The 19,082-nt window shown below is 44.5% G+C and overlaps 1 protein-coding gene and 1 pseudogene across 3 annotated transcripts in view; one reads left to right on the top strand and one right to left on the bottom strand.

The window, feature by feature from the left end:
* Positions 1-1,775: 1,775 nt before the first annotated feature.
* On the top strand, positions 1,776-7,695 carry LOC132542102 (poly(rC)-binding protein 1-like; annotated as a pseudogene).
* Positions 7,696-16,430: 8,735 nt separating this feature from the next.
* The window catches only part of FERMT1 (FERM domain containing kindlin 1), a 56,163-nt gene continuing 53,511 nt past the window's right edge, over positions 16,431-19,082 (bottom strand). For all 3 annotated transcript variants that reach the window (XM_060186623.1, XM_007539572.3, XM_060186602.1), the window contains one exon: positions 16,431-18,662. In XM_060186623.1, the coding sequence (XP_060042606.1) occupies positions 18,489-18,662 (174 nt within the window). In that variant the 3' untranslated portion in view covers positions 16,431-18,488. The remainder of the gene's footprint in view (positions 18,663-19,082) is intronic.

Genomic DNA, 19,082 nt, shown 5'->3' with positions numbered 1-19,082 from the left:
TAGTGTTTAGAGTCCATTTGGTTAGGGCAGAGTGTGTCTCACCACCTCCACCACTGCCCCCTAGTTTCAAGTTTCTCAGTCTGAGAGCCTTTGATCTGCAAAAGCCCCTTCACCTCCAGTCTCCACCAGCCCCACTGGAAGGCCTGAGCAGGCCAGACAGAGGTTAGTCATCCCAGCCTTGTGTACACACACCAAACACCAGAACTGCATGGGGCTTTCTTCCTATCAGCTCTTATCAGGACAGTCCTGAGGAGTCAGAGGATATCTTGGAACTGATGTGTTGGGTTAATAGAGTAATTGGTAACCCCTAGGAGTGGGGAGGTGTCCTCCCTTGAGGTGTTTTTCCTCACAAAGGCTCAAAACTACCCTTTTGGCCTAAGTGTCATTTCATGCCTTGCTACTTTGGAAGCAATCTTTCATCTGTCTGCCCTGGGTGGAGACAGGAGAGATGGAATAGCGTACCACCCAGGGAGTCAAAGGCCCAGACCCCAGAGGTAGACAGACTGTACTTAGACTGAAACAAGGCCAAGTGGAAAAAGATGTCCAGGGAAAGGTGGGAAGATGAGAGGATGAAAATGCAGGCCAGAGGAAGTCTCAGGTGAGGCCCTGGCCTCTGCTTGCTCACTGCACATAGAGAGCACACCCTTCCCAAGAATTCAGATAACCAGGCAGTGGTGCACCTGGTTAAGCACTCACGTTACAGTGTGCAAGGATCCAGGTTCAATCTCCTGTTTCCCACCTGCAGGGGGAAAGCTTAACAAATGGTGAACCAGGGCTGCTGGTGTCTCTCTGTCTCACCCTCTCTATCTTCCCCTCTGCTCTCAATTTCTCTTTGTCTCTATCCAATAATAAATAAATAAAAATACTAAAAAAAAAATATTGGCTTCCCCTCAGAGCTAAGCCAGTTGGGTGGACACTCAAGGCTAATGACCACCCTGAGGCCTGTAGGAGTTGGAAGAATGCAGAACGGGTTGCCCAAATGAGAGGAGCTAAGCCACTCAAATATATCCCATGTTAATAGATCCTGGAGGAAGTGTTTCCTCATGAAAGTCTACTAAAGAGGACTCCAGGGAGCCATATTTGGGTACTTTACTCCAGTGAGACTGGAGAGGCCCTGGATGGGGAGGCCTCCCCACAACCCTGAAGTCATCATCGTGTGTTTGTATGGAGGCCCAGGGCCTACCCCACTCCCCCCTCTTCCATGTGCTTGCTGGCGAGATCCTGAACGAGGCTACTGTATAGCTCTGGCTTATGGTGGTCCTGGGGATTGAACTTCAGTGCCCCCCTCAGACTTACTTTCTTTTACTTTCTCTCTTTTTTCCTTTTTAAATTGTAATTTAATTTAATTTTTTACCAGAGTACTGCTTAGATCTGGCTTATGGTGGCACAGGGGATTGAACCTGGGACTTTGGAGCCTCCAGGATGACAGTCTCTTTGCATAACCATTATGCTTTCTATCCCCACCCTGTTTGTTTATTTGTTTATCTATTTATTATTTAAAATAGTGTCAGAGAGGTAGAGAGAGATTGTGAAGGAGACCATAGCACAGAAAAGAGACTACAGCACCAAAGTTTCCTTCAGTACAGTAGGGACTGGGCTCAAACCTGACCATGCACATAATATCCAAGTGAGCTCTTTCACCAACCTCCAGTCCTTATTTCAATTTTTATGGGGAGGGAGGAGAGAACAGAGCCTCTTTCAGCTCTGGCATATGGGACTCCAGGGGTTGAACCTGAGACTTTATGAATGTAAGTCATGTGCTCTGCTGCTGAGCTATGATCTCAGACCCTAAGAGAACCTTTCCAAATAATCCAACTCAAATCATTCAAGAATTCAGGGCAGTTGAGACATTCCCTCTTAAAGATGAGAGTTCATTCTCAAAAGAAACTGAGCTGACTTCTTGGGACCCTGTGGACTCCAATGTGAGGCAGTTGCTTGGGTAAGGTCCTGGGTCTTCTTTTCTGGCACAAGAAAAGGTGGCTGAAAAATTTGTCCCCTCCAGACATGGATGGTTGGCCCCTACAACAGACCAATGTGTTGTCAAATGTCATTCTCCAGACTCCAATTTACTCAAGCATCTTCTCCTCTGCTTGGATGCTGTCTTCCTGACCACCCTGCTTTCCATTCAGCACAATTTTCCACACCTAGTACAGGTGCCCTTAAATGTTGGCTCTGAGGCAGGGAGTTGGTTGCAGGTAGTTTCGGAGGTAATGCCAAGAAGCATGGAGAGGAGAGACGTGAAGCATTGAGACAGAACAGGAATTCACTGCAGTTGTGTCAGTGTGCAGCGCCCTGGCGGACTGTACTGAGAACACTGTGGGTTATCTCTTCAAGTGGTTAGGGAGCAAGGGCTACTTCCCCTCTAGTTTCTGCTCTCACTTCTCAGCACAACTACTTTGCCCTGAGCATGGGGAGCAACTCCAGGGAATATCAGTGGGCTCTAGCTCCTTCAAGATTTTACCCATCAGGGCTGGGTAGTTATACACCCAGTTAAATGCACATATTACCATGCGTAAGGACCAGAGTTCAAACCCTCCATCTCCACCTGCAGAGAGGGTATGTCTTTCTCTTTTCCACTTCCTCTCTCAATTCCTCACTGTCTTATCAATAAAAGAAGGGGGGGAGGTGTGTGTGGGAGGGTGAAGTCTGCTGAGGGTGGTGTGCAGGGTATCAATCTCCACTGATAACCTTGGTGGCAAAAGGAAAAAAAAAATCACCCAAACAGGCCTTCCCTTAATGTTCCATCCCAGGCTCTCCCCACCCCTGCACTAACTGCTATCAGGTGACTGACATAGCTGCTCTCCAATTTATGAGTAAATTTCCTGAGAATTGGGCTGTGCTTTATCTTTTCGGTAACCCAGGTGCCTGGGGGTGGAGTCTGGCACTGGGGAGAAATACTGGCTTTTAAATGAGGGAAAAGGAATCCACTGTGACTCACAAACTTCTTCACAGACCCTTGGATTGGTTGGGGCAGGACTCACAACTGTAAACACTAAGCTCAAGTGCCTAAAATTTCTAGCCAAGTTTCCTCTATGTCTTACCCTTTAAAAAATTTTTATTTACTTATTTACTGTGTGGGTTTTTTTTTCTTTATTGGAATTAACAGTTGACAGTAAGATACAGTAGTTTGTACATGTGTAACATTTCTCAGTTTTCTTAATAACATCTAAACCCCCCCCACATAGGTCCGTCTCCACCATCATGTTCCAGGACCTGAAGACTGCCCCGTGTCTTAGTCTTAACAAAGTCTCAAGTGAGAGTTGAGATGGATTGTGGTGGATGAGAGAGAACTGAGTCACAAAGAAGTTTCCAGTCCAATTCCCAGCACTCTCATGGATGTTTAGGAGAAAGATCTCTTGGCAGAAGGTCACAAGTTTACTGTATTAGTAAATTCATAGTGTGTGGGGGGAATGAAAGTAATCACATACCTATCCACTCTTCTGGATTTATATTTTGATTTTCTTTAATTTATTTTATTTTATATGACAGAGAGAAATTGAGAGGGTAGAAGGAAAGAGAAGGAGAGATACCTGCATCACTGCTTCATCACTAGTGAAGCTTCCCTCCTGCAAGTGGGGACCAGGGGCTTGGACTCAGTCATCGTACACTGTAATGTGCACTTTACCAGATGCACCACCTCTTGGCCTCCTCAATTATTATTATTATTATTATTATTAAATTTGAATGCTTTTTAAAAATCTTTTTTTTTTAACTTTATTTGATAGGACAGAGATAAATTTAGAGGGAAGGGGGATAGAGACAGACATCTGCTGCACTGCTTCCCCATTCTCAAAGCTTTCCCCCTTTCCACAGCAGGTGGATCAGGGGCTTGAATGTGGGTTTTCATACATTGTAATGTGTGCGTTTAAGCAGGTGTGTCACTTCCAGCCCCTCTCTGGACTTATTTTTTTAAGTTTTATTTTTAATTAACGATAGAGAGAGAGAGAGAAGGAGGGAGAGAACTAGAGTATCACCCTGACACATGAGATGCCTGGGGTTGAACTCAGGACCTCATACATACAAATCTGCCCCTCTAATCACTGTGCCACCTCCTAGATTATTCTTTTTCTGGATTTAGATCAAAATTGGAGTCATGGATCCTTAGTCTTAGTAGTGACTGTAGAATGTATCTGTTTCCAACCTTCCTGTCTATTTTAGAGTGAGAAAGCTGAGTGGGATGAGGAAACTTGGCTTCTCTGAGGTCATATAGGAGAGCTTCAGTTATCCAGTGAGAAGGAAGGTGACCTAATTCTCACTATTCTATTCTGGGCTCTGGGGTTTGTTTGCATAGTTATGTGTCTCACTGCTCCTGTCTTTAACCTTGTGGGCTTTTTCCCACAGGCCAAGTTAAGTAAGCACACCTGGTGAATGCTAGGTCACTGGGTAGAATTTCTCAGGGTTCTGACCCCCTACAGATCCTATACCATTCTGAGAACTCCAGAAATAAATATCCCTGATACAAGTTGCCCAGAGACCCAGGGTTGGTGGTGTTTCCCAAGGAGGTTCCATCAGGCTCTGCTCTCAGCTCGGACAGTCTGGGTTGCGACAGGGGGGTGACATAAACATGACAGGTGGCTGCTCAATCAGCTGCCTCTGTTACCCCCCTCTCCCAGGCTAGTCACTCTGCTGGGGCTCCTTCCCCCAAATACCAGAGCTGGAATGTACAAGTTGGAAGGCTGCATTCTTTGCTGACACCCGAGATAAGCTGGAGGCATAGCGCAGGCTTGTGGGAGGCTGTGGTACCAGGCTGTCAAGTCTCTGGGCTCTGAAAGAATGGTATGTGGAGAGAGGCTTTCAAGTGGGAGAGACTGAGATATCTGAGTGGACTTTGCTGACACAGCTGACCTGCTGGGAGGGAATGATCTTAGGGGGATAAAATAGTACTGGGTTGAGATTCACGTTTACTTTATAATACAAGGCTTACTCCATAGCCGTAAGATTGTGGTGTGAGGATTTGTAGAATATTTGGAAATACCATTTGCGATCTTTAAAAAACATATGGTGGGAGAAATACAAACTGAAAGGAGTGGGGTTGGGAGGTGGCACACCTGGATGAATGCATACATTACCATGTTCATGGACCTAGGTTCAAGCCCCTGCTCTCTACCTGCAAGGGAGCCCTTCACAAAGGTTGAAGCAGGTCTGCAGGTATTTTTCTCTCTTCCTCTCTCTTTCCTCCTCCCCTCTCAATTTCTCTCTGTCCTATCAAATAAAATAGAAAAAAGAAAGGGCCTGGTGGTGGCACACCTGGTTAAGTGCACATGTTACAATGCGCAAGGACATGAGTTTAGGCCCCCAGTCCCCACCTGCAGGGGAAAGCTTTGTGAATGGTTAAGCAGTGTTGCAGGTGTCTCTCTCCCTCTCTATCACCCCTTCTTTCTCAGTTTCTGGCTTTCTCTATCCAATAAGTAAATTAAAATAATAGAAAATAAAAAAGAAACTGAAAGGAGAAGTTAAGTTCTAATCTGCCACTTTATTTTGCACTCTATAGGCAGAGACAACACTCTACTGAAATGATTTATGGGCCATGGAGATAGCATAATGGTGATACAGAAGGCTCTCATGCCTGAGGGTTTGAGGTCCCCAGTTCAAACCCTGGTGCCACTAAGAGCTAGAAATGAGCAGTACTCTGGTGAAAAAATAAATAAAAAATGAAAGACAGAAAGGCAGAAAGAAAGTGACTTCAATGGCACAGAATACTGCATTTACTTGCTAGCACTGCTACTCTTCTAGTGTGTACAGTGTCTATGATCTCTGTCTGATTCACAGTTTTCATCAGAAAAGCAAATAAATTAACCCAGGCTTAACAAATGAGCACATGCAGCTGGAGAACTTGCCAACACATGTACATGGTGCTCAGTATATAAGACACAGACTCAGAGATGAACTAGACCTAACTCTGCCCTCAGCAATTTCCAGGAAGGGTCCTAGAGTTGTTATGTTGAGTCACAAGATTTGAGCAGAGGATATTAGGTGAAGAGGGAGGTAGTATGGGCACTATCATTTGAGTAATTGTTTTTTATTTTTATTTTTGTCTCCAGGGTGATTGCTGGGCTCAGTGCCTGCACTATGAATCCACTGCTCCTGGAGGCTACTTTTTCCCTTTTGTTGCCCTTGTTGTTTATCATTGTTGTTGTTGGATAGTACAGAGAGAAATGGAGAGAGGAGGGGAAGACGGGGGGGGGGGGGCGGCGAGAAAGATAGACACCTGCAGCCCTGCTTCACTACCTGTGAAGTGACTCCCCTGCAGGTGGGGAGCTGGGGGCTCGAACCTGGATCCTTGCGCAGTTCCTGTGCTTTCCACTATGTGTGCTTAGCCCGCTGCACTACCGCCCAACCCCCCAATATTTCCATTTTATAAGTAAATAAATAAATAAATAAATAAATAAAAGAAGTCACTGTAGAATCTCATGGGAGAGAACTGGGAAATGGCCCCAGTTGCTGTTCCCTCTTCCCTCTACACTATCTCCCCTGTCCTTCACCTCACAATGTATATGTTGTTTGGATTGTGGTAAAATACACATAGCATTATTTATCACTTTATCTTCTTGTTACGTATATAATTCAGTGACACCAGATGCACTCACATGTTGTGTAAACATTAGCACTATGACTGAACAGTTTTCATCACTAGTAACCCAGCAGTCATTAAAGAATAGCTTCCAGCGTGGATCAACATCTCGGAGGGGGATTTATCCAGAGAGAATCATCACTCTGACCGGCCCCACCAATGCCATCTTTAAGGCCTTTGCCATGAGCATAGACAAGCTGGAGGAAGATATCAAAAACTCCATGACCAGCAGCACAGGAGGCCAGCAGGTCCCCCGTCACCCTGAGGCTGGTGTTGCCGGCCACCTAGTGCGGCTCCCTGATCCGGAAAGGCAGCTGTAAGATCAAAGAGATAAGCGAGAGCAAGGGAACCCAGGTCCAGGTGGCGGGGGAGAGTCATGACCATTCCGTACCAGCCCATGCTGGCCAGCTCCCTCTGTCATCTGCGCTGGCGGCCAAGATCATTGCAGCGATGCAGCAGGCTACCTGCATGCCACCCACGACCTGGAGGGACTACTGCTTGACACCTACTCTATTCAAGGACATATGGCAAGATAACAGTCTCACTTTGCCATGATGCACAGGACCAGATTCTCCAGAATTGACTCTAACTCTCCCAAGGTGAAAGGTTATTGGGCAAGTTTGGATGCATCTACTCAAACCACCCATGAACTAACCATCCCAAATAACTTAAATAGCTGCATAATGGGGCGCCAGGGCACCAACATTAATGAGACCCACCAGATGTCAGGAGCCCAGATCAAAATTGCTAACCCAGCTCCTCTGGTAGGCATGTTACTGTCACTGGCTCTGCTGCTAGTATTAGTCTGGCCCAATGCCAGGCTTTCCTCTGAGAAGGGCATGGGCTGCAGTTAGAACAGTGTGGGTTCACTCATAACCCCTTTCTGTTGTTTTTCCCATGATCCAACGGTGTAATTTCTGGTCAGTGTTTCCAGGTTTTAAATAATTTGTAAGTGTTCAGTTTCTACACAACTTTATCATCTGCTAAAAATTAAAAAAAACAAACAAAACCACATTCTCTGTTCAGCAGTTAACGCTGGGCTCCATATTTAGTTTTATAGGCTTTTCCCTGTTTTTAGTTTAGTTTTGGTTTTTTTGGCTCATGAATTTTATTTCTGTTTATTGATAAGAAAATGTAAGAGTTGGGGGGTCGGGCGGTGGCGCAGTGGGTTAAGCGCATGTGGCGCAAAGCACAGGGACCGGAGTAAGGATCCTGGTTCGAGCCCCCGGCTCCCCACCTGCAGGGGAGTCGCTTCACAGGCGGTGAAGCAGGTCTGCAGGTGTCTATCTTTCTCTCCCCCACTCTGTCTTCCCCTCCTCTCTCCATTTCTCTCTGTCCTATCCAACAACGAATAGCGTCAACAAGGGCAATAATAATGACAACGAGGCTATAACAACAAGGGCAACAAAAGGGGGAAAAAATGGCCTCCAGGAGCGGTGGATTCATGGTGCAGGCACCGAGCCCAGCAATAACCCTGGAGGAAAAAAAAGAAGAAAAAAAAAAAAAGAAAAAGAAAATGTAAGAGTGGAATGTTAATAAAACTTCATTTTAGTTCTGTAATGTCAAGAATTAAAAAATTTAAAAAAAATGGATTGGTTAAAAAATGCTTCATATTTGAAGAAGCTGGGAACTATCTTAAAAGAAAGAAAGAAAGAATAACTTCCATTTCCCACTCTCACCAAATTCTGATAACCTCTATTCTACTTTCTGTCTCTGTATTTGTCTTTTCTGGGTACTTTTTATCAGTGAAAACACACACACACTTTTTTTTTTTTTTTTTTTTTTTTTTACCAGAGCACTGTTCAGCTCTGGTTTATGGTAGTATGAGGGATTTAACCTGAGAATTTGGAGATTCAGGCATGAGAGTTTCTTTGCATAACCATTATGCTATATCAACCCAGCCCCCTTTTTATACAAAATAATTTTGCATTTTGTTTGAAGCCATCAGCGTTGTGGTAATTTGTTACAGTAGCCATAGGAGACAAATATGTGATGGATAATAGGAAGGAAGCCGTTCAGGACGGTCCCTAGGTTTTTAGACTATTCAAGATTAAATGCCATCTACTGTGATAGGAATGTCTAAGACAGCAACAGATTTGGGGAAAGAAAATCACAGATTCTGTCTTGCCCACAACAAATCTAAGATTTCTCCTTAGGCCACTAGAGGAGATGTTGAGAGGAGAATCAGGTAACCAACTCTGGAACTGGAGAGATACATTTGGGAGGTGGGGGCATCCCCTTATTGATGATGGTGCCTGAAGCCCCAAATCTGGCTGAACTCGCCCTGGAAAAGTGTGTAGATGGAGAGAAGAGGGTTAAGTCAATATAAAAAAGTGGAACAGAGGAGGCTGTGTGATTAGTTAGAGCACTGAGGACCCTCACCTGAGGAAGAATAACCAGGGAGGTGGAGAAAACTCAGGAAAATTCGGTATTGTGAACATAGAGGATAGTCCCCAGAGAGGAGTGACTTAGATTCAAGAAAGTATGTGTTTGTGTTCTTTACTCTTTGGAGAACTTTTGCTGTAAGTAGAGGCAGAAAAATTGGGCCAGTGAAACAAACTTACTTGAGTAGTATGCTGTTTTGTCATGTGTGAGACCCAGGTTTGAGTCTGGCCCCCACCACATGGTAGGAAGTTTTGGTGCCGTGGCCTCTTTTACTCTTTCTTGTTTGAGTCTCCATTCTTTTTATTTTCTGTCATATGTAGCTAAACAATTATAATTTATTGTATATACCCACATGTATTTGTGTGTGCTTAACTGAATTGGTTGAATTACAACAGGCTAAGCCTTAGTGTAGGTTGACAACAGTTGATCCAAGGCTGCACTGATTTCAGATATAGTATTAACAAATACGTATTCACACATTTTTAAGATTTGTGTCTATTAGGCAAGACTAGTCCCTTTGGTCTCATATCTGACTCACTGTGCCCATGAACATTACCCAACCTTGAGATTTGTGTTTGCTGTGGCTCTTATCTCAGAGTGACCTTTGATTCTATTACAATCAATGGACCATTTGACAGCTTCTGGCCAAGTGTTTGGCTGCCCATTTGCTCTCCTGATGTCTACCTAATTCAGAGAGTCATTTAAAAAGGAAGAAAAGGTCAGGATAAAAACATTTCACCCAGTCTCTGAAAATAGTCCCTGAGGAGAAGTGGCCATCAGGGTAGAATTGACATTAGTAGTTTCTCTGCAAAGCAAAGAGCTGGGCCAACCCCTCACAAGGGTGGGGTCACCTCAGGTCACCTTTGGTATATTCTCCTTGGGAAGAAGTCAGAAATCTCTCCCACCTCTGATCCAGATTTGCAATCAACTGTCAGACTGATGAGTGAGATGCAGTTGGGATTGGAAGGGTTTTTTTTAAAGTAGAAATTCTCACTTTTCTGACATTTTAAAATTTAGTGTAAAGTAAGTATAAAATAAATGGAGGAAAAAAATGTCTATGGGCATATGTTCTAGGAGAAGTTACTGCAGGGTATCATCATAAATATAATGAATCTAGAGTAATATTCTCCACAGGAGAATATTAAGAGTAGTGCTATTGGCTTGAGAGGTGGTGCAGTGGATAAAGACTTGTACTTTCAAGCATGAGACCTTGAGTCTGATTTCCAGCATAGCATGTGTAAGAGCAGTGCCCTGGCTCTCTCTCTCTCTCTTTTTTTTTTTTTTTTGTCTCCAGAGTTATTGCTGGGGCTCGGTGCCTGCACTCTGAATCCGCTGCTCCTGGAGGCCGTTTTTTCCCTTTTGTTGCCCTTGTAGTTATTATTATTGTTATTATTGCTGTCGTCATTGTTGGATAGGACAGAGAGAAATGGAGAGAGGAGGGGAAGACAGAGAGGGGAAGAGAAAGACACCTGCAGACCTGCTTCACGGTAAAGCAACCTCCCTGCAGGTGGGGAGCTGGGGGCTCGAACTGGAATATTTGCTCGATCCTTGTGCCATGTGTGCTCAACCCGCTGTGCTACCGCCCGACCCCCTGGCTCTTCTTATATTATTATTAGTTGTACATTTATTTACTTTTACCAGACACTACTCAACCTTGCAGCCTTAGGCATTAAGTCTTTTGCATAGCCATTATGCTCTCTGCCTAGCCTATTAATTAATTTGTGTGAGGCGAATGTGATAACAACTACACTTCAGAAACTATTTAAAAAATTTTTTTATTTATTTGTTATTGGATAGAGACAAAATTGAGAGGGGTGGGGGAGTTAGAGAGGGAGAGGGACAGAGAGACAACTGCAGCATTGCATCACCACTTGTGAAGGTTTCCCCCTGCAGGTGGGGCTTGAACCTGTGTTCTTGTGCACTGTAATGTGTGCGCTCAACCAGGTGCACCACTGCCTGGCCCCTCAGAAACTATTTTTTATTTGTGATTAATAGTAGTTTTCAAGATTTTCAGATTACAGCATATAGTTCCACACTATACCTATCACCAAAGTTCTGTATCCTCAATCCTCCCCCCTCCCACATATTCTGACTATAGTTCTAACAAGTCTTAAAACAATTTGCTTCTTCTCCTTCTCCTTCCCCTTCCCCTCTTCTTCCTCCTTCTCTTCCTTCTTCTCCTCTTTTGCCCAAGTTCATGCATATCAAATCTCTAAATTCCACTTATGACACTATTCCTGAGAAGACCCTTTGGTTGAGGCAGAAGCCTGATTTAACTTGCTCTAACAATGATTTCATTTATACATTTAAGTTCTCTGATGACACATGCCTTCATTACAAGACACATGCTGGGTGCGGTTCTCTTACACAGGGATCTGTCTTCTCCTCGGGGCATGTGTTTGCATGTCAGGCATCTCAGAAAGCAACCAAGGATCTCACCTCCCAACCTTCACTGGCCAAAGAAGAGAAACAATATCCTGCTGACTTCCCAGACCACATGTGTCATAGAGGGTCCCTTGAAGCAGAGTGGCTAGAGGATTTTCCCTCTGTAACAACTGAAGAAACTGGGGGAGGGCTCATGTATAATGGACCTACAAGGTCAGAGGGAGGAAAGATCTATTTAAGTTGAATCTTCCCCACAATTGCTAGGAGCATTAAATGAGTCTAAAACAGGAACTCCAATTCCCTTCTGAAAATGTGTGTGTGTGTGTTTTTTAATTATTTATTTCCTTTTTGTTGCCCTTGTTGTTTTTATGGTTGCTGTAGTTATTATTGTTGTTGTTATTGCTGTTGTCATTGTTGTTGGATAGGACAGAGAAATGGAGAGAGGAGGGGAAGACAGAGAGAGAGAGAGAAAGATAGACACCTGTAGACCTGATTCACCACTTGTGAAGCGACTCCCCTGCAGGTGGGGAGCCAGGGGCTGGAACTGGGAGCATCATGCTGGTCCTTGCGCTTAACCCTCTGGCTACCGCTGACTCCCTGCAAATGTGTTTATAGGTGCTCCTATGATATAACTACATCTTGTGCACTGAGTCAGGGCAAAGCAAATATGAGGAGAAGCCAAGAGGGTTTTTCTAAAGCATCTGATCTAGCACTATTCAGACTGGCTTCCATGGAACTGTGAGTTGGCGGAATTTATGATGTCTCCCACCTTCAGTAAAGAAGGGCTTTTCTCTACAGAAATCTGAGACTGCCATCCCAAGAGCAGAAATAACTAATAAAACAAAACACAACAAACAAAAACCAAGCACATTCAGAATTTCAACACAGCTTCAGTTAGGTATGAGATATTGAGAAGAGCTTAGTGGGCTAGGGAGATAGCATAATGATTATGCAAAAAAGCTTTTCCTGCCTAAGGCACCAAAGGCCCCAGGTTCAATCCCCTGAACAGTTCTCTGATAAAACAAATAATCAAACACATTTCAGGACTGAGGAGAAAGTAAAATGGTTATGCAAAAGATTTTCATGACTGAGGCTCTAGGTTCCCAGCTTCAATCCCCAGTACCACCATAAGAGCTGAACTCTCTGTATCTTTCATTAAAAAAATATTAATAATAAAAATTATATATAAAGAAGCTGGTCATGATTTTCACGTATCTACCTAACATTTCCAGGCCTCAATAGATCTAGGAGGTGAGTAGGTAGAAGAGGAAGGGGGGAAGTATTTAGAAATGGATGTTCCTGGAAGTCGGGTGGTAGCGCAGCAGGTTAAGCGCACGTGGTGCAAAGCGCAAGGACCAGCTCAAGGATCCCGGTTCAAGCCTCGGCTCCCCACCTGCAGGGGAGCCACTTCACAGGCGGTGAAGCAGGTCTGCAGGTGCCTGTCTTTCTTTCCCCCTCTCTGCCTTCCCCTCCTTTCTCCATTTCTCTCTGTCCTATCCAACAACAGCGACATCAATAACAACAACAATAATAACAACAACAACAATAACAAAATACAACAAGGGCAACAAAATGGAAATTAAAAAAAAAAAAAGAAAGAAATGGATGTTCCTTCTCCCTCACCCTGCCACCTTCCAGAGATTCTCTGAGATATAGGGAGAAGGGTAGGAGGCAAGACAATATGCCTTGAATAGGCAGATAATGACAACAAATGTTAAGACTATTCTCAAGTGAGGAAAGAAGGTGCTAAATGTACTAAAGTGAAGAAAAAATCTTTACTCACTACTGAATTAAAAGAAAGTTTTGAAAATCGATTTCAGGGAATAAATATTGCATGATTTCTTGGCTTCTAGTGCTTTCCATTAAAAGCCTATTTTGGGAGTTGGGCCGTGGCGCAGCAGGTTAAGCCCACGTGGAGCAAAGCGCAAGGACCGGTGTAAAGATCCCGGTTCCAACCCCTGGCTCCCCACCTGCAGAGGAGTCACTTTACAGGCAGTGAAGCAGGTCTGCAGGTGTCTATCTTTCTCTCCCCCTCTCTGTCTTCCCCTCTTCTCTCCATTTCTCTCTGTCCTATCCAATAATGACGACATCAATAACAGCTACAACAACATTAAAAAACAAGGGCAACAAAAAGGGAAAAATAAATAAATATAAAAGCCAAGTTTTTCAAACAAAAGTCATCTTGCTTTTGTGACCTTGGGAGTGGTAATGAAACTCATCCTGTGCCTGGACCAACTGTACTCCCCGCCCCCAATAAAAAATTAAACACTTTGTAAGCAACACCTGTTTCTGGCTCCCAGACCCACCCCTCCCCACATACTCACACACCATCTACCCTCCGCTTTTTTTTTTTTTTTTGATCCATTCCTATCCTGTCTCCACTTCCCCATTTACCTCTGCAGCAGTCAGTTTTGAAACACCCCTCATCCTCTCTAACTAGTGTGACTTGGGGATGCTGATCTATGAGTGAAACCTGCACTGGGGCGGAGGGAGAGGCATTAATAAGTTGAGCAGGACTGGCAAGAAAAGGTTGTATTTTGCTGGGTTAAGTTTAGTGGTCTCTGGAGTAAAAACAAACCTGGGGCAGGCAAAACCGCTCACACCGATCCAGTGCAGCTCTGCCATGTGAGCGACCCAACTGAGAGTTTGGCCCCCACCACACTGACGGTAGCTTCTGTGCTGTGTGTGTGTGTTTTCCCCCTCAAAAACAAACCTGCTTTTGAACAACTTATTAGTGGTGTGACCTTGGGCAAATGTCTACCTCAGAAACTAGCTACTCCTGCCCCTAGGGGTTTGATGTGAAAGTTACATCAAGGAGGGAGAAACTAGTTCAATGACACATGACACATCTATCATCACTGAAGCAAAGGAGGGACCTCAGTACCCTGCCACCAAGTCTCCGTCTTCTGTGGCTCCTCTGACTCTGCGTAAAGTATAGTGCATTTTATCCGAAAGGGCCGACCTCACACGAAGGCGGTTATGTCATGAAATCATGTTGTTTAATGAGAAAGGAAATGAAACTTGAGACTTCTTTCTTTCCTTCCTTCCTTCCTTCCTTCCTGCCTGCCTGCCTGCCTGCCTGCCTGCCTGCCTTCCTTCCTTCCTTCCTGCCTTTCCTTCTTTCTTTCTCTCTCTTTTTCTTCCTCCAGGGTTATTGCTGGGGCTCGGTGCCTGCACCATGAATCCACCGCTCCTGGAGGCCATTTTTTCCCCCTCTTGTTGCCCTTGTGGCTATTATTGTTGTTGATGTCATTCGTTGTTGGATAGGACAGAGAGAAATGGAGAGAGGAGGGGAAGACAAGAGAGAGGGAAAGACACCTGCCGACCTCCTTCAGAAGCGACTCCCCTGCAGGTGGGGAGCGGGGGGGGGGGGGGGGGGGATCCTTAGGCGGGTCCTTGGGCTTTGCGCCATGTGTGCTTAACCCGCTGCGCTACCGCCCGACTCCCGAAACCTGAGATTTCTAAATTGACTTCATTGAGGAGAATAAGTTGGAATCCTGGCATGGTAAGAAGCACATATTTAACCTAGAAATTGCCCCCTTTTTCATAAGGGAGAGACACAATCACCAGGAGTCATATGCAAAGGATACAACTGGACACTATTCAAATCCATACCAAACTTTTAACTAAAAAAAAAAAAAAAACCATATAATTAAAATTGCATATTTCCCATGCGGTGTAGATAAAAAAGAAAAGGATTGAAAAGCACAGTCAAACTTTGAAAAAATAGGAGCCAGATGACCTTTTTGCACACAATGTAAAAATAGTAGTTCTCCCTAAGTTGTTCTTTGGGATAGCAGCACTTAAGTTTTCCTGTTTATTCTTTTGAGTTATTGTGGTGTAGTCATGGAAGAAACACTGCCCTGAAAGTTTGGTCCAAGCCAGTCAACTTCTTTCAGAGTTTTCATGAAAATATCAGAGAGCCATGAAGAGAGAAGAAGATCTTGTTTTGGTAAATCATACAGACTTGTGCTTGTCAGCAGACAGGAAAACTTCCCAGGAACAATATTTTAAGACAGGGTTATATATATAATGCAATAAGGCCCCTACTCTCAAAATGAGTGACAGCAAGTTTAACAAATCTGTTTAAGCCCTTAGTGTTTTGAACTAAGTTCTTTCTGACACGGACCAGATTTCCCAAGTACTTAAGCTAATTTTGAACTTTAAGCTAGACCTCAGAAATCCAGTGCCTAGGGAGTTTTCATCAATACTCACCTCTTGAAGAAAGTAAGAAAGGGGCTAGGAGACAGCTTACCTGGTAGGACATATACTTTACTGTACACAAAGACCAGCGTTTGAGCCCCTAGCTGCCACAAGGGAGCACTATGCAAAGGGGAAGAATGAAAGGAAGAGAGAGAAGAAAGGGAGAGGGTGAAGGAGAGGGAGAGAGAGAAATAAATTTCTATCATAATGGATTGGGTGGTGGTGCACCTAGTTGAGCACATGTTACAATGTGCAAGGACTTGGGTTCGAGCCCCCTGTCCCCACCTGCAGGGGGGAAGATTTGCAACTAGTAAAGCAGTGCTACAGTTACTTCTTTCTCTCTTCTTCTCTATGTCCCCCTACCCTCTTGATTTCTGACTGTCTCTGTCTAATAAATAAAGATTAAAAATTTTAAAAAACATTTCTATGATAGCTTCAGGATCAGAGCCTGAGTGTCCCTATCCTAGACTATCTCTGTGATTTCTAGAATTACAAAGAGCTCTCTTTTTCTGTTCTAAAAAATTTTAAATTATCTTTATTTATTGGATAGAGACAGCCAGAAATTTAGAGAGGAGGGGATGATAGAGAGGGAGCCAGAGAGACACCTGCAACACTGCTTTACCACTCACAAAGCTTTCTCCCTGCAGTTGAGGACCAGGGGCTTGAACCTGGGTCCTTGTGCATTGTAACGTGTGCATTCAACCATGTGCACCACCACCACCTGGCCCCAAGAGCTCTCTTCTAATGTCTTGTTAGTGAATAAAGTAACAATTGCATCAGCTGATATTTTGGTCATCTGGGCTCCAGTCAGGCCCCTGAGGTTTGCATCTTAGAAGAACTTCAAAATGAAAACTCATCCTTTGTTTTATACTTGCAACAGACACCCTTTGTGTAACAGGAAAATACTCATAAATGTTTTATTTATTAATGAAACACTACCTTACATTTCCCTTAACTCTGGTACTGCTTTTTACCTCCTCAAAACCCAAAACCCAAACAGAAAAAGCAACAGCTATTTGGCCTACACTTATGCCTCCAGGCTGGGTGTCACTGCAGAATGCAGAGAAAGGGTCTATTGTTAGCTTTTGGCTGGCAAAAGTCAAAGGGCTGCAGGGGAGAGACTAGGTGTTAGACAAACAGACACCAAATTCTAGAAAACATTGATTAGTATTAACAATTTTTTTCCTTTTTTTTTTTTGGTCATTGCTCTGGGCCATTTTTTTTTAAAGATAGAGAGGGCTAACAAAATAGCTCACTTAAGTGTGTTGCTTTGCCATGTGTATGAACCAGGTTTGAACTCAGCTTCTACCACACTGAAGGAAGTTTCAGTGCTGTGGTTTCTTTCATGCTTTCTTTTTTTTTTTAGTTTTTTTAAAAAAATATTTATTTATTTATTCCCTTTTGTTGCCCTTGTTGTTTTATTGTTGTAGTTATTATTGTTATTGTCGTTGTTGTTGGATAGGACAGAGAGAAATGGAGAAAGGAGGGGAAGACAGAGAGGGGAGAGAAAGATAGACACTTGCAGACCTGCTTCACTGCCTGTGAAGTGACTCCCCTGCAGGTGGGGAGCCGGGTGCTCGAACCGGGATCCTTACAGCAGTCCCTGCACTTTGCGCCAGTCCCTGCACTTTGTGCCACTTGCACTTAACCCACTGCGCTACCACCCGGCTCCCTCTTTCATGCTTTCTTTCTGCCCTTTTAGCTCTATCTAACCCCCCAAACCAAATAATGGGGGGGGGGTAGTGGTAGTGGTAGGAGTAGGGAGAGAGAGAGAGGGAGAGGGAATGGGGGAGAGGTGTGGGGAGATGCCACAGCACAGAAGCTTCCCCTAGTGTTGTGGGGGCTGGGTCTGTGTCACACACATGAGCTCTCTGTTGATCTAAAAGATGCTTTTCCCTATCACCCACATTCAAACCCCATAGTCTAAAGCTAGTGGCGGATCCTTAGGCCTTGAGCTTGGTGGTCTTTGAAGAAAGGCCCTGCCTGTTCTGGCTTCTTTCCCTCACAGTTAGGATGGAGAGCACCCTAGAAGTGCTGATGCTGGGAGCTGGCTTTCATGAACTGAGGAAACCATGCCCATGGATTTTCCCATGCCTTTGAGAAGGCTTTAGAGTTGACTGAGAATTCCCAGAGAACGAAATGGGAATGTGGGTGATGGCAGTAATCTGAGGGAACCAATGCCCAAGAACAGAGAAGCTACTATCAAAGATGACACTGAGGGTCACTGCTCTGACCCCTCGTCACCAAATGGCATCAGGTAATTCTTTTTTTTTTTTCCTTACCAGAGCACTACTCAGCTCTGTTTTATGGTCGTATAGGGGATTGACTCTGGGACTCTGGAGTCTCAGGCATGAGAGTCTCTTCTGCATAACCATTATGCTATCTACCCCTACCCCCTAGGGTAACTTCTTTACTCCTCTCTCTACCCCAGAAAAAGAATGTATACATGTTGGCACCCACTATGATTTACACAGCATGGCAGCTCACAGCAGGTCTGCCATGTTAAAGGAAGATATTTTTCTTTACATGCTTAAGGTTGTGGAATAGGAGTCGTCCTTGCTACTTACATCTTTAACCTTTCGATCTACTGACTTAGCAGTAAGGCAGATAAGCACAAGGACAACTTCCAGTCACACACTTGGCAGGTCCTGCAAGTCACAGGATGGTGACTACACATCCTGTAGTCCAGCCTTGAATTCCAGCCTGTTTCCCATCCACCCATTTCAGAGAAAAGCTAGTGGTAACCCCTCCTGCTGTGGGTTGAACAGGGCAAAATAAAGACAGGGGTGGGCCAGGCAGTGTTTTGAAAGGAGGGGAGGATCTGGGTAACAGGTGGTGAGCATAGTCTGGTATCTACATGCTGTCAAGTCACAGATCCTGTCCATCCACAAAGGCTACCTCTGGCTTGTCCTCTGCACAGAGGCCCAGAAGGTCTGGTTTTGCTTCATTCCTGGCCGCCAGTCAACTTGTGGAAGAGATCCTCATCCAGTGTTTCATTCTGGCCCTTGGAGCGGGTGGACAGGAAAATGTAGCCTCCGATGCATTCATGCACAACCTTGCAATCCGCACTTAGGCAGGTGAACGCAATGGACACGTTCTGATCAAACTCAATCGCCACCTGGAAGAGGCAGGCCCCAGGTCAACTCTTCATTGCTGGAGATTGTCCCAGGGCTCAGGGCTGCCCAGGTAGCTAACAGATGGAGTTTTCTCAAGCCCACACACAATTTTTGTTTGTTTCTTTTTTGCTTTTTTGCGCCCTCTGTGGCATCATTTTGCTGCACTCATGGCAACATTATTTTAACTCTTAGACACAAATGTTCTGTCTGCCTATCCTTTAGAAGAGTCTTTAAATAGTGGGCTGGGAGGTGGTGCAGTGGATGAGGTGTTAGACTCTCAAGAAAGAGGTCCTGAGTTCAATCCTTGGCATTGTATGTTCTCTGGATCTGAATAATAATAATAATAAATGGTGTATTGCACCAAAGTAAAGGACTCTGGGGTAAAGAGGAGGGTTCAGGTCCTGGAACATGATGGCAGAGGA

This window comes from Erinaceus europaeus, chromosome 1 (genome assembly GCF_950295315.1).
Source record: "Erinaceus europaeus chromosome 1, mEriEur2.1, whole genome shotgun sequence".
In the NCBI taxonomy this organism is placed as follows: Eukaryota; Metazoa; Chordata; class Mammalia; order Eulipotyphla; family Erinaceidae; genus Erinaceus; species Erinaceus europaeus.
Note: the sequence above shows the minus strand (reverse complement) of the source record. Positions and strands in the feature narration are given on the sequence as shown.